We start from the raw sequence: 15,424 nt of genomic DNA, 5'->3' as shown, positions 1-15,424 counted from the left end.
TATGCAATTCAGTTTCAAAATTGCTAAAAATTTTTTGAGCTTTAGACTATAACATATGTTGTAATAATTGCTAGGTTGAAGTTCCCCACGTGAAAAAGAAAAGGGCATGGATATACATGGGTATACATGGCAAAAGACGTCCACAGTATATTAGTGAGATGCTTTCATTGACAGTGGACATAAGTTTGTTTAGAGTGAAATATTTTAAGTCAAAAAAGAAAAATCCCCTTTTTAAAAAAGGGGGTTTAAATATTGTTGCCATTCTTATGGTTCATTTAAATACCCCTGGCTATCCCCAGAGGTTTTTCTTTCCACTTTTTCTTTTTTTCCTTTTTCTCATTTGAGTCTTAGCACCCACTTATGATGCTTTCAACCTTGTATGGTTTGCAAGCTTTCCCAGAACTATTGTTGAACTATCACAAAAGTGTAAATGAATATTTTAATGCCACAATCTTTCCTGTTGCCTGTGGAGTCTCTGCTGAAATGAATCAGGATTCTAGCTCTGAGACAGAAAATGAAAGCATGTTGTTTGCCAGGACACTGTAGGTTTATATAAATGTGTAACAAGTTGATTTGGAACACTGGAATTTCATTCTTTTCTCTTTTTTTGTAAAGGCAGTTAACTAGTCCCAGGAAGGATCCTTCAGTTATATAAAATTTTGTTTTATGAAAAAAAATAAGATTCAGAAATATGAATTACTGAACACTTTCTCTTACAAAGAAACTAGAGATTTTGGACTACAGATAAATAATGTTCAGTGCCATCCTGAGATGTCCTCTATAAGAAAGCAATTGTTTTTAGAAATGATCACTGGTATTTATGTTTGCCAATCTACAGAATACTAATATAAAGGACAGTTAGTTCATGATTGTTTAGGAAAGTGTGATGTGATTTTCTATTAAAGAAGGTACGAGGAATGGAATTGATTTTGTTAAGGGGACAGGAAATATGTCTTATTTACCTGGGGAGGTGGATGGGTAGAAGGGGCCACTGCTGGTACCAAGGCTCCGTTTCTCAGAGAGTTCAGGCAAAGGAAGGAAGTCCACCCTGGGTCTTTTCATCAGTCACCATAACTGTCAACTTAAAAGGTGCACAACGTGAGAGTTGCCAGTTAAGTTTTATCTGGGACAAAATGAGGACTGCAGCCTGGGAGACAGCACCTCAGATACCTCTGAGAAACTGCTGTTTATAAAGGTTGAGGGTGGTCAATATACATGATTTTGGTGAAGGAGTGTTCATGCAGTCAAGCACTTTTTGTACAAAAAGGTTTTCCTACTGGTTCCAAGGAGGTGATGTCACCGTGAGGGGACTTACTTAGTGCTTCTCTAAATATGAGGAGATCCAAGGATCAGTTCAGGTCAGTTCAGTTGCTCAATTGTGTTGGACTCTTTGTGACCCCATGGACTGCAGCACGCCAGGCTTCCCTGTCCATCACCAACTCCTGGAGCTTGCTCAAACTCATGTCCATCGAGTTGGTGATACCATCCAACCATATCATCCTCTTTCATCCCCTTCTCCTGCCTTGAATCTTTCCCAGCATCAGGGTCTTTTCCAAGGAGTCAGTTCTTCGCATCAGATGGCCAAAGTACTGGAGTTTCAGCTTCAGCATCATTCCTTCCAAAGAAATCCCAGGACTGATCTCCTTCAGAATGGACTGGTTGGATCTCCTTGCAGTCCAAGGGACTCTCAAGAGTCCTCTCCAACACCACAGGTCAAAAGTATCAATTCTTTGGCACCTCAGCTTTCTTTATGGTCCAGTTCTCATCCATACATGACAACTGGAAAAACCAAAGCTTTGACTAGATGGACCTTTGTTGGCAAAGTAATGTCTCTGCTTTTTAATATGCTGTCTAGGTTGGTCATAACTTTTCTTCCAAGGAGCAAGTGTCTTAATTTCATGGCTGCAGTCAGCATCTGCAGTGATTTTGGAGCCCAAGAAGATATCAGTTCCTGAAAGTAACTGTCTGAAGACCTGTTCCAGCAGTTTCTCTGGAGCACAAAATGCTTCATTCTCAACCCTAGATTCCCTTCAGGGCATGTCGAAGGTCAACAGCTATGGCAGCACAGGATTCAGTCCTCTCAAGGACAGAAGGCAAATGCCCTTGGCAAGTGCCAATATGTCACTGACAAAGGAAACTAGAACCAAGATATGTTGGTTACAGACAAGTAATGCTGGCAGAGACCTAGAATAAAGGAGTGACAGAAGGAGTGGAGTGGGTAAAGTAGGTAAACGTTCAGAGGAGTTCGTGATGACGAGAAAAGGGACAGGTGAAATGAGGTTTGTCTGGAATCCTCAGACTCATAGTGTCTTTTATAGAGTTTTAGAATCTGTAGATGGGGCAAGTACTTGAGAAGATGACGTTTGATTTGGGCATACTGAGATTGTGTTGGTGGTAGGAATCCAAGGGAAAACATTCATGGAGTTGTTGAATTGTAGGTCTAAATGGCAGGGGCAGGATCAGTCTTTGTGTTAGTCACTCAGTTGTGTCCAACTCTTTGTGATCCCTTGGACTATAGTACACAAGGATCCTCTGTCCATGGGATTCTCCAGGCAAGAATACTGGAGTAGTTGCCATTTCCTTCCTGCTCCAGAGAATCTTCCTGAACCAGGGACCGAATCCGGGTCTCCCACCTTGCAGGCAGACTCTTTGCCACCTGAACCACCAGGGAAGCCAAAAAGAAAATGAAAGTTGCTCAGTTGTGTCTGACTCTTTGCCGCCCCATGGACTGTAGCCTGCCAGGCTCCTCTGTCCATGGAATTCTCCAGCAAGAATACTGGAATGGGTAGTTATTCCTTTCTCCAGGGGAACTTCCCAACCCAGGGATCAAACCCAGGTCTCCCACATTGCAGCAGATTCTTTATTGTCTGAGCCACCAGAGAATCCCAACAGTCTTTGGAGATTGCTTATCAGATGCCCTTAAGTAATTGGACTCAGAGCAGTGAGTCTTGGTAAGATAAGGTAGGCCCCTGAGCTGTTGGTGTGGTGTTGTTGTTGAGTCCCTAAGTTGTGTCCTACTCTTTGTGACCCCATGGACTGTAGCACACATGGCTTCACTGTCATTTCTAAAGTTTATTCAGATTCATGTCCATTGAGTTAGTGATGCTATCTAACTGTCTCATCCTTTGCCGCCCGCTTCTTTTACCTTTGATCTTTCCCAGCGTCAGGATCTTTTTCAGTGAGTCGGCTCTTTGCATCAGGTGACTGTAGTATTGGAGCTTCAGCTTCAGTATAGTCCTTCCAATGAATATTCAGGGTTGATTTCCTTTAGGATTGACTGGTTTGATATCCTTGCTGTCTGAGGGATTCTCAACAGTTTTCTCAAGCACCACAGTTTGAAAGCATCAATTCTTTAGCTCTCAGCCTTCTTTAGAGTCCAATTCTTACATCTGTACATGACTACTGGAAAAACCATACCTTTGACAATACATACGGATCTTTGTCAGCAAAGTGATGTCTCTGCTTCTTAATACACTGTCTAGGTTTGTCATAGCTTTCCTTCCGAGGAGCAGGTGTCTTAATTTCATCACTGTGGTCACCATTAGTGATTTTGGAGCCCAAGAAAAGAAAATCTGTCACTGGTTCCACTTTTTGCCCTTCTATTTGCCACCAAGTGATGGGACTGGATGCCATGATCTTAGTTTTTTTAATGTTGAGTTTAAAGCCATCTTTTTCACTTTCCTTTTTCACCCTCATCAAGAAGCTCTTTAGTTCCTCTTGGCTTTCTGCCATTAGAGTAATATCATCTGCATATATGATGATGTTATTTCTTCTGGCAGTCTTGATTTCAGCTTGTGATTCATCCAGCCCAACATTTCACATGATATACTCTGCATATAAGTTAAATAAGCAGGGTGCCAATACAGCCTTGTCTTATTGGTTTCCCAATTCTGAACCAGTCCATTTTTCCATTTCTGGTTATACCTGTTGCTTCTTGATCTGTGTACAGGTTTCTCAGGAGGCAGGGAAGGTGATATGTTATTCCCGTCTCTTTAAGAATTTTCCACAGTAAAATTTGAGGGTTTTTTAAACCAAATTACTCTTACACTTTGCTTCTTCAACCATTAGGATTTATACATTGAAATATCTGTTGAGCATATGTAATATGTCACTACAGTAGATACTAGTGACTGGGAGGTCTCTAGAGGAGATGTTATATAATATAAATAACAGGCTGAAGAGTAAACCTTCATTTAGGGGATAGGAAGATGGTGCACACCAAGTGTGCAATAGGTCAGTATCGTAAGTACCTGGACTGACCTTCCTGCTGAAAATAACTAAACAATCTACATATTTTAAATGATATAAAGGCATTCATGAGCTTGCAAGAAGGTAAAATATGCTGATAAAAAACGTAAAGCAAAAATTCAGAAAGGTAAATTGAGTTTGATGGCTAACTTTTACAATTGGTGGAATTTGCTAAACCTACATAATTTGAGCTTCTGCTTTTATGATCCAGAGGAGGTCAGAGTACAAAGCATAGTACCAATCTAAGATGTAGAGTCCCAGAGATGATATTCCCATCAAGGCCTCAAACATGATATTCTTTGACCCCCAAAGACTGTATGTATTTAACTAAAGACAAAGCTGTAGTTATGGTTTAGAAAAAGAAATTTAAGTTGTATTTAACATAAGTTGAAAAATGCACATAAAGCATCAAGAAAGCTGATTGAACAAAAATTAACTTTAAGGTAAAAATATTAATTGAAAAAATGAGGTTCCCTACAGGATGATTAAAAATTCAATTCACCAAGAAATATAACATTTCTATATTATGTGCATCTATTAATATAGCATTAAAATACATAAAGCAAAAATATATGGAATTACAGAGAGAAATAACATATTCATCATCGTGGTGGAAGGTTTTAAACATTTCTTTCAATAATTGGTAGATGAAACATTTTTAGAGAATGTAGATTTAAACAAATAATAAGCTTTATCTGTGCCTGTATGTTGTACATTGTACCCAAAACAAATGTTAAGTGCATCTCCCAAGCATGCTTATAAGATTTGTGACATTAAACCAAATGCTGGTTTATAAAGCAAAATCCGAAGTTTGATTTTACTGGTAGCATATTTATTACAGGGCTTCCCCTGATGGCTCAGTGGGTAAAGAGTCTGCCTGCAATGCAAGAGACACAGGAGACACGGGTTCAATCCTTGGGTCAGGAAGATCCCCTGGAGTAGGAAATGGCAAGCCACTTAAGTATTCTTGCCTGGAAAATTCCATGGACAGCGGAGCCCGGCGGGTTACAGTCCATGAGGTTGCAAAGAGTCAGACACGACTGAGCGACAAAGCACACACACACACACTGGCTGTACTGCAGTACACTAAGATCATTAGATCTATCCAATAAGTTTGGGGAGTAGGGGACGTTTCTAAATAACTCTTAGATAAAAGAACACATAGAAATGATATTGTAATTTAGTTAAACTTAAAGTATTAGGTAGTATTTAGGGAGAATATGGGGCTTCCCTGGTAACTCAGCTGGTAAAGAATCCGGCTGTAATGAAGGAGACCCGGTTCCATTCCTAGGTCAGGAATATCCTCTGGAGAAGGGATAGGCTACCCACTCCAATATTCTTGGGCTTCCCTGGTGGCTCAGTCGGTAAAGAATTTGCCTGCAATGTGAGAGACCTGTGTTTGATCCCTGGGATGGAAAGATATCCTGGGAAAGGGCATGGCAACCCACTCCAGTATTAGGCCTGGAGAATGCCATGGACAGGAGTCTGGCGGGCTAGTCAAAGTGTTGGGCACAACTGAGCAACTAAGCACAGCACAGGGAGAATTTATGCTCTTAAGTATTTTTATTAGAAAAGAAGGTAGAAAATGGATTAAGTATCCAACTTGGGCTGAGGAAAATGTTTTTAACAAAGTAAACCCATGGATAGTGAACAAATGGAGATAATAAAGATAGGATGAATGAGTAAAAAGTAGAATAATGAGACAATGAATAGAAATATAGAAAATGAATATATAATAGAAAAACTCAGTACTACAGAAAGTTGGTTATTTGAAAAGACTGATAAAATTGACACTTTTGTAAGACCAATCAAGAAAAAAATGAAGCTACCAATAACTAAGAATGATAAAAGACAATGCAGTGGCAGATGCTGTAGGCACTAAAAACTAAGACAGTTAATAATTATATCAGTAAATTTGAAAACCTAAATGACATAGACAAACTTAGAAAATTGTGAATTACCATAGCTGACTTAGGAATTAGAATACATATTAGAATTAGAATAGTTCCATAACTATGAAATAAATCGATATTGGAAAAATATTTCCATTAAGAAAACTACAAGCTCGTAGAATTCTACTGGCAAATTCTAGCAAGATTTAAGAAACAATAATAACAATTTTATATGAACTTTTCTAGAGAGTAGGAAAAAAGGAAACACCAAACCTTTCTATGAGGGTAGCGTAACAACAATTCCAAAACTTTAAAATGAATGTAAAAATTTTAAATGAAATATTAGCACCTAAGTTGTGATTGCCAAAGGTATTTTCAGACATTGCTAAATGTCCCCAGGGGATACAAAGTCACCCCTGATTGAGAACCACTGTTTCAGAGCATGGCCTAAAAAGAACACATATGGAATGGCTTCACATTTATAGAAGTACAGTGAAAAAGAAGAGTTAAATGCTGTTATAGGTGCAGAAAATAGGATGCCTTTTACAGCTGACACATTTGAAGTCAGTGAAAGAGAAGTTATTTGTAAGAAAGAGAAGAATCTGGAAAAGGCTGCTTTATCCATTAATACAGTAAATTTATAGAGGGTGGCTAATGAGGAAAAATGATGTGGTTCATAGCACTTTTTAAAAAATGCCATAATACTATGACATGATCAACACACATCCTAATCCTGTGGCTAATCTATAACCATGCTGTGTGATATGAATATTTTTAAGAGTAGCAATATTGCTGATAAATAGCAAGATTATATGTAATCAGAAGTGTTCTAGGAAAATGTAACAGCAAAAGTCTAAGTAAATGTGATTTATCAGGGCACCTTCACTTCTAAAAAGATTCACTTAATTGAAATGTGAATATGTTGTCTCTAGTGGCCACAAACTCTAATCTTATAATTGAGGAAACCAAAATAATATATGTGATGGTTAGAATATAGGCTCAAGTTGGGACTGCCTGGATTCACATGTTGTCTATTCCATTTGCTAACTTAAACTAAGACAGATAACTTAGTCTGACCTAAGCTTCAGTTGCTTTTTCTGTTTTGGGGAAAAATTGTACCTACCTCATAGGATCTCTCTGAGAATTCAGTGAGTTAATCCATCTAGAGTGTTTTGGCATGATGTATGGCACATTCAGTAAATGTTTATCCTTATCCTTATTTTAATTGAAAGCTTTGTTGCTTTACTAGAGCTTACAATTTAAGGCTGGTTTTGCCCAGCTCTAAAAATATGTGAAAGTGAAAGTGTTAGTTGCTCAGTCTTGTGGGACTCTTCACGGCTCCATGAACTGTAGCCTGCCAGGTGGCTCTGTCCCTGAAATTTTCCAGACAAGAATACTAGAGTGGGTTGCCATTCCCTTCTCCAAAAAATACGTGCAAGCATACTCCTAATTCAAAATTACTTTTATTGTCTCTGGTTGCCTAGCCTCAAGAATTGACTTTAACTAAAAAGGGTAGCATCAGAGAACAATCTGAAATTAGGTAGGTCAGAACACCTGTTGTAGATATATAGGTAATTTCAGGAAAGTTAGACACCTGTTTTCAGATACTCTACAAATTTAAGGAAAGAAACTTCAGTTGTCCATTTCTTAATATCCTGAACTCCTTGATCTTTCGTCTTAAGGCTTCATCTGCATCTGTCATAATAATCCTCCTAGGAAAGAGAAATCTGATTGGACCTTAGAGTCTCATTGTAGCACTGAGAGGCTGTGTATTATATTTCTTCAGTCATGTGCTCTATTTTCTCATTTCCCAAGATCTGAGTTAAATTGCCCTGGTTTCTGTAGAGTCGCCTTTCAAGTCTTTTTCTTTTTTTTTTTAAACCTAAGGACTTAACAATGGGGAAGGATGAAATCCTTTGGTGTAGAATATCTGGAAAATCTTGCATGTCTATTCATTGCTCTGTAGACTTCACAGATACATGTTATGAAGTGCTAGTGTCTAAATATCAAACTAAAGGAGGTTGCTTGTTTTTTCTTTCTAGGCAGAAAAATTAATGAAACAAATTGGTGTGAAAAATGTGAAGCTTTCAGAATATGAAATGAGTATTGCTGCTCATCTAGTAGACCCTCTTAACATGCATGTATGTATCCTTAATCTTATTTTTTTTTTGTCTTAACGTTTTCTATCAAGAGTCCCAAAGACCGTGACTAGGTTTAATGATTCTCTAGGAGGAATCACAGAATTCAGTGCAGTCATATTTATGAATATAAAATACTACAGCAAAAGGATATAAGACAAAATCAGCAAAGAAAGAGGGGACATGTAGAGAAGTCTGTAAGAAATCAGACAAGCTCCCAGGAGTTCTCCCAATGAAGTCACACAGAATGCACTTAATTCTTTCATCAGAAGGTTGTGAGAACGCATATCAAATGCTTTCCGTGAAAGAAGCTCATTAGAGACTTAGGGCCCAGAGTTTAATTGGAATTGGTCCCATTTCCCTAACATGTATCAAAATTCTAGACTCTCATAAGGAAAATAGATGTCCACCATAAACATATTGTTTACACAGTTTAGACACAGCAAGCTGTTCTTATCTGGAGAATGGAGGAAGCTCCTGAAGTCTTTAATCTCCCATACCTCAGCCAAGGGCTAGCTGTGCATGCAGGCCTCTCTAAGGATACTAGTCTCAGGCCCACTTGTAGTAACCTTTTTAGCACACATTTGTTTAGTTAAACTTGTACTTTCATATATTCATCTTTGTGGCATGTAAAATTACTGCTGTAAGTTGATGTTTGACTTGGAGTTGAAATCTAAATTTTTATGATCTAAAGCACAAGATTCTGAATCCCAGTTTTTCCATTTATGGCCTTGGCAAATTATTTCCTCTTTCGAGTTTCAATTTCCTCATAAGTAATCCAGGGACAATGTAATATCTGCTCTTTTTACTTCTAAAGGATTATTTTGAGCATCAGATTAATGTAATTTATAAATTCTGAAATCCTAGGTGAATATTTTGTAACATAGGTATAAATAAGTAAATAGAATGAAATATGATACGCTTATCTCCAAATTTAGGAAATACAAATGTACAGGGTCTATTAATATCTTTGTGCACAGAGACATACATGCCCTTCCAGAATTAATCCTCCATTTGAAATGAGGATCCTTTGTTATAGTTACAATGAAAATAAGCGATGATTTTTTTCAGTTCTGGCTATGATTGGTGGAGAATAAATAAATCTGTTGTAAACATTGCTTTTGACCAGCCCCACTTCCAGCCCCTTTACTCTTCTAAATCAAATCTAGGTTGTTTTTGTTTGTTTTTCAGATATTTTTCAGTTAGTTTGTTGACTGCCCACCCCCAACTCCCTCCAATTTTTTTTTTTTTTTAAAGCTGAGTCAGAAGGCTTTAAAATACACAAGGTGTATCTATTTTGAACACATATATCCCCTGTTACTCTTTATAAATATAGAAATTTTGACACAGTTTCCTTTTGATCAGTAAAGTTCGAAAGCCCAGTTTGGTGGGTTTAGGCCTTGTTTCTAAACTCCTTCCTGTTATGTTTGACGGCATCATGTATGAATTAGGCACACTCCTGGTGAGCTCTTCCTATTAGCTAGTGCTAAATTATCTGTCTCAGCTAGCTCTCAATCGTCTTGGCATGGAGTATTTCCTCCTCTTAATAGAATGACTTCAGCTTATTAGATCCCTGCCAGACCTAGTGCTTTTTTTGTTTAAATAATAGGTAGTTGACTATTAAATTGCTTTTTTGCAGCTCACGGTAGTTTAATAATTTCAGTGTTGCTTAAGAATACTTACATTAATATATCATTTTAAACTTATTATTTAGGTATAATCAAGTCTTATCATTTGGGATTTTTTTGTTTGTTTTTTTACTTCAGTGAATATACATTAGTGGTAAAATTTCATGCTGACTTTACCTTTTACCAGGTTACTTGGAGTGATATAGCAGGTTTGGATGATGTCATTACAGATCTGAAAGACACAGTCATCTTACCTATCAAAAAGAAGCATTTGTTTGAAAATTCCAGGCTTCTACAGCCTCCAAAAGGTATGTTGAAAGTTTATATTTGTGAAAACATTAAAAATCTGGAGAACACAGAAACTTTCTGCCTTTATAGAACTGATGTTTTTGAAGTTGGATTTTTAAGAGATTGCTGAGATCCAGTGAATGATTTTATAAATAATAATTTTAAGATAATTGCTCATTCTTCAGCTTACCAAATTTGGATAATTTTCCCCCTGTATAGATATTACATGTTATAATAATCCCTTTATTTCAAATTCATATTTATTACAAGAAAATGAAATTAGGGAAATCAGTGATAAAAAAGATTCAAAGTAAAAACATGGGTCTTTGTCAAAAAGAAGATAAGACTTCTTTTTTGTTTTTTCACTATACTAGTGATTTTTTTTTCCCTTTTGGTATTTCTGTTTACTTTTAGATTACAATAGTGTTTTTTGTTTGTTTTTGTTTTTGTTTTTTTAGAAGGAATAGTGAATGGATGAACTAGAAATTAAGGAATTAAATGTTACTTATTTTTAAGGGGAATATTTTAATATTCCTAGTTAGTAATAACTGAAGAAGCCTTGTAACTCAAGAATCGACAGTATTTATAAATGCATCCTTAAATGCAGTACTTCTATTATTAATCATTCACATATTGATCATGTTTAAGGTTTATTGAAGGCAATTCAAATGTAGCTTTCTTGATAATTGACAGTGAGATCTATAGAGGTGTGTTGCCGTGGCTTTCAGATACAAATTCTGTAGTGTAGCTTATTTATTGCCATCTAGTAGAAGCTTCTCTTTATTATGTTATCAAAGCTAGTGAGGTTGTTAGTCAAGACTGAAATCAAATTATTAGATAAATAACATTTCTCAAAAATGTAGGATCTTTAAAAATATCAAAATAACATGTATAAATTGTAGTTGTTTATAATCTTAACTAATTTTACAGCTGTATCAAAAAGTGCATTAAATTGAAACAAATAGCTGTACATTTTTATGAAGTAGAAAAGTTTTGTTTCTGGTAAATAGAGGATGACAGTTATAAAAAAATCGCATACTTTTTCATTAACTAAAACAACAAATCTGTTTTTTATGTATTTCTTTTATTTTCTGAAACAGCAAAACTGCTTTTTTTTCCCCTAACAAAATGCATTTAGTTTATTGTGATTAAGAGAATGTTTTCCCCAAAGAAAATTTCAAATGATTTATCTGTGCCCAGATCAAAAGAGTAAGGTAGAAATTGGATTATTAAGTTCTTCCCTACCTTCTTGCAGATTGTTTATAGTATGAAGAATGAACTTTTGTGAATTTTTATGTCTCAGTTTCACAATGCTAATGAATGTAGGAAATTTTCGCATCAGTGATTTTTATTTTAGGCTAGGTAATTGGGTGACTTAACCAATTGGACTTGGTTTAAAATCCCAGTTAGCATAGCAGATGCCAAATTATGAGGGGTATTTTAACAGCCTTTTGTAAATCTGGTTTTTATTTAAATGCATCATCTGAAACTAAGGGTGGTTCCAAATTTTTCTAAGTTACATAAGTATTTCCTTATTATGTGATCTAAAGCAGCAGTCCCCAACCTTTTTGGCACCAGGGACCAGTTTAGTGGAAGATCGTACTCCTGAACTGGACTGTTTGATGAAGGGAGGAAGCAGGAGGGTGCTGTAACCCCAAGTAGATGTCAGCACTGACACAAACTTAGGATGTGGCACCTTCCTTTCTACTATGAGAAAAGATTAATAAAAATAGAAATGAATATTATGGAGCATTTTAATATGAACAGAATTAATATTATGTTGATTATCCCATAAACTAGCAAATCTCATTATCTTAAAGAGATAATAATAAAATAACATGTTAATTTCCAGGTGTGCTTCTCTATGGGCCTCCAGGCTGTGGTAAAACGTTGATTGCCAAGGCCACAGCCAAAGAAGCAGGCTGTCGATTTATTAACCTTCAGCCTTCAACACTGACGGATAAGTGGTATGGGGAATCTCAGAAACTGGCTGCTGCTGTGTTCTCCCTTGCCATAAAGCTACAGCCTTCCATCATCTTTATAGATGAAATAGGTATGCTGTTTTCTAAACAGTGTGCAGTGGACTTGCATGTACATGTTTCCTTCTGCTTATATGTTTGTCCAGGGTAGGCACCTAGAAGTGGAACCAGCAGATTGTGTGATATGTCCATCTTCAACTTCATTAAGATCACTAGTGTTAATTACTGTGTTACACCAGTTCTTCAAAGTGGTTAGACCCATTTTCACTCTCATCAGTAAATAGTTTGTTTCCTTACATACTCCTCCCCAAAACTTCTCTTTTCAGGCAGTAACGTTAATTTATGTCAATTTAAAGAGCAAGAATCATCTCATTGTTTTGTGTTTGCTGCTTACTGGTACGTTTGTGCATCTTTTAGCAAGTTGATTAGCGATTTAGGTTTCCTTGCGTGTAAATTGCCAGTTTTTCTTTGGGATTATTTGCGTTTTTCTTAGTAATTCTTTGATAATGTTTTAATATGATTACAAATATTTTCTAGACTGGCTTGTCTTTTCACTTTATGATAGTTTCTTTTATGAATATTTAAATTAAATGTAGTTTCGTTTGTGAGTCTTTTTCTTTTATGATTTATATTTTGTGTGTCTGGTTTACAAATCCCTCACTACCTCCTTAAATGCTCTTGTTTTTAAAATATATAATGTGAAGTAAGAATCTAGTTTAATTCCTTGCCATATGGACTGTCAACATAAATAGATCATCTTTCTCTGTCGTGACTTTTATATTAGTGAACTTTTCTCTATTTAACATTTTATGGATCATCTACATTTTCGTTACAGTAAGTTAAATAAAGCTACATTAGTTAAAACTGGCTTGGAATTAATTTTACTATTATATGTAATATAATAAGCTGTATAGAATTATACATAGAGAAAGATAGGTATAGATAGAAGTATTTTGGTTACATGTTTGCCTTGTATATCTTACCAATTTATTCCTTTTTTTTTTGGATTTTTGCTTTAAATTTTGCATAAGAGAACATATTGCTAAATTTTTAAAATATTTAATATGAGACTCTTTTATAAAGGAGTGAGGTCAGTTTGCTTTTATTTTGATAGCTGACAGATTTATTTTTACCACTTAACTGTGTGCCTTTTATTTGCCAATCTAGTGGACTTTTGTGCTTTTTCTTTTTATTCCCTTCCCCCTGTTGTAGTAGCCTTCCCCTTCTCCAAGGGATTGTCCTATCCCAGGGATCAAACCCAGGTCTCCTGCATCACGGCAGATTCTTTACTATCTGAGCCACCAGGGAAGACCCTTAGCATAGCTACTCATCTTAAAAGTCTAAGCTAATTATTTCTCCCCTCTTACCAAATAAGACAGGGATCTCAGAGCTCTTGAATACCAATCACTCCTCTCATCTCTTACGTGTTTCTGATAAGAGTTTCTCTTATTTTTTACTTTCCATGTGAGTTGTTATTTTTATATTGGCATTGCTTGTTTAGAGATCTACTTTGCCACTTTTTTTGTTCACTATTACCTCTTGAACCTGCCTTTTCTGGATTTAATTTCCTTGTTTCTGAAGTCAAAATTCTTTCAGTAGAGATTGTGAGTACAGCAGCTTCTGTCTTTGTGTGAAATGTGTTCATTCTGTGTTTTTATTTTTAAATGATAACAGAATTATATTTCCTTTCAATATTTTAAAGTTAGAAGTCCACTGTCTATCATTCTTTTTGTTGCTTTTGAGAAATCTGCTTATGACCCAATATTTCTTTGTAATAATATATATTTTCTGTTACTTGCTATTCAAATTACAAGATTTCTATTTTATTGTATATATATATATATATATATATATGTATGTACACACACACTTGTTCAACTCTTTTCTTAACTTTGAGTCATTTCCATAGTTTTAGCATCTAGGTCTCTACCATATCTCATCAGTTCTAAAACACACTATTTTAGTTTTTTATATTTTAATATCTGAAATTGGGATAGCATGTTATAATTTAATTGGCAGAATTGTTTCCTCTTTTTCAAAAAATAATTTTATTTATTTTTGGCTGTGCTGGGTCTTCATGGCTGCATGGGCTTTTCTTTAATTGCAGCAAGGCAGAGGCTATTCTCTAATTGTGAGTGCAGGCTTCTCATTGTGGTGGCTTCAGTTGCTGTGGAACAGGGGCTCCAGGGCTCAGGGCTTCAGTAGGTGTGACGCCTGTCCTCAGTAGTCACAGCTCCCAGGCTCTAGAGCGCAGGCTCAACAGTTGGGGCACGTGGGCTTGGCTACTGCACGGCATGTGGATCGAACCCATGTCTCCTGTATTGACAGGTGAATTCTTTCTTACTGAGCCACCAGGGAAGCCCTGAGTTTTTTCTTCTTTTAGTATTATAATTTACTTGGCAACATTTAAAAAATTTTTTGATGCATAAAATGATATCAGTCATTGAGTAAGTTATAAAAAGCATTTCTTTGCTTGGCTATATTTAGTCTCATAACCATTGGGTTTGTATTCTATTAAAAGTGAACTGTAGAAGTTCTATTTTTCAGATTTAGCTGTTTTCACTATAGCTTGCTGTTAGAATTTCAGTCCTTTTTATGTCTTCAGAATTTAACGCATACTATTATAATACAGTTTTTTGGATTGTTCTGTTTGAAATTCTACTTATCCTTTATATTGTTAACTCTTTCACAGTAGTTTGTTTCCATGTGTCATTTCTCACTTTACGTTGCTTTTGACTTGGTTTTGTATGAGAATTCTGTGTTGCCTAAAATGATCCAGAGTTGTTCTGTGTCTTCCACTTAGAGCTTTTAAGATCTAATTTCTTAATATGGATGTTCTTAGACTGAAAGATGGTTCGAATTTAGACTTCAAACCTGAGAGAGAGCCCCTGTGATCTTGGTTTTTTAATTTTTCAGGGGCTACATATTTCCCTCCAGAGCCCAGGCATAGAAGAACAAGCTTCCTTAACTCCCTGTAGTGATGAGCAGAATTTTTTTCATGTCTATACTTTCTGTGAGTGTACATCCTTTTGGGCACCTTTTTTTCTACTTCTTAAAATCTCAGATATTAACACTTCTTTTTTTATTTAATTAAAAGATTATTTTTTTAGAACAGTTTCAAGTTTAAAGTGGAGAAGGCAATGGCAACCCACTCCAGTACTCTTGCCTGGAAAAATCCCATGGATGGAGGAGCCTGGTGGGCTACAGTCCATGGGGTCGCTAAGAGTCGGACACGACTGAGTGACTTCATT

General features: G+C 36.1%; 1 protein-coding gene across 2 annotated transcripts in view; it reads left to right on the top strand.

The window, feature by feature from the left end:
* ATAD1 (ATPase family AAA domain containing 1) overlaps nt 1–15,424 on the top strand; it is a 40,587-nt gene that overhangs the window by 5,824 nt on the left and 19,339 nt on the right. For both annotated transcript variants that reach the window (XM_086379242.1, XM_086379241.1), the window contains exons 3-5: nt 8,183–8,281; nt 10,094–10,214; nt 12,047–12,247. In XM_086379242.1, coding sequence (XP_086235368.1) covers nt 8,183–8,281; nt 10,094–10,214; nt 12,047–12,247 — 421 coding nt within the window. The remainder of the gene's footprint in view (nt 1–8,182; nt 8,282–10,093; nt 10,215–12,046; nt 12,248–15,424) is intronic.

Source organism: Bos grunniens, chromosome 26 (genome assembly GCF_055505025.1).
Source record: "Bos grunniens cultivar Pamir isolate PY7600 chromosome 26, Bosgru_T2T1.0, whole genome shotgun sequence".
In the NCBI taxonomy this organism is placed as follows: domain Eukaryota; kingdom Metazoa; phylum Chordata; class Mammalia; order Artiodactyla; family Bovidae; genus Bos; species Bos grunniens.
The sequence above is the reverse complement of the archived record's forward strand: the minus strand, read 5'-3'. Positions and strand labels throughout refer to the sequence as shown.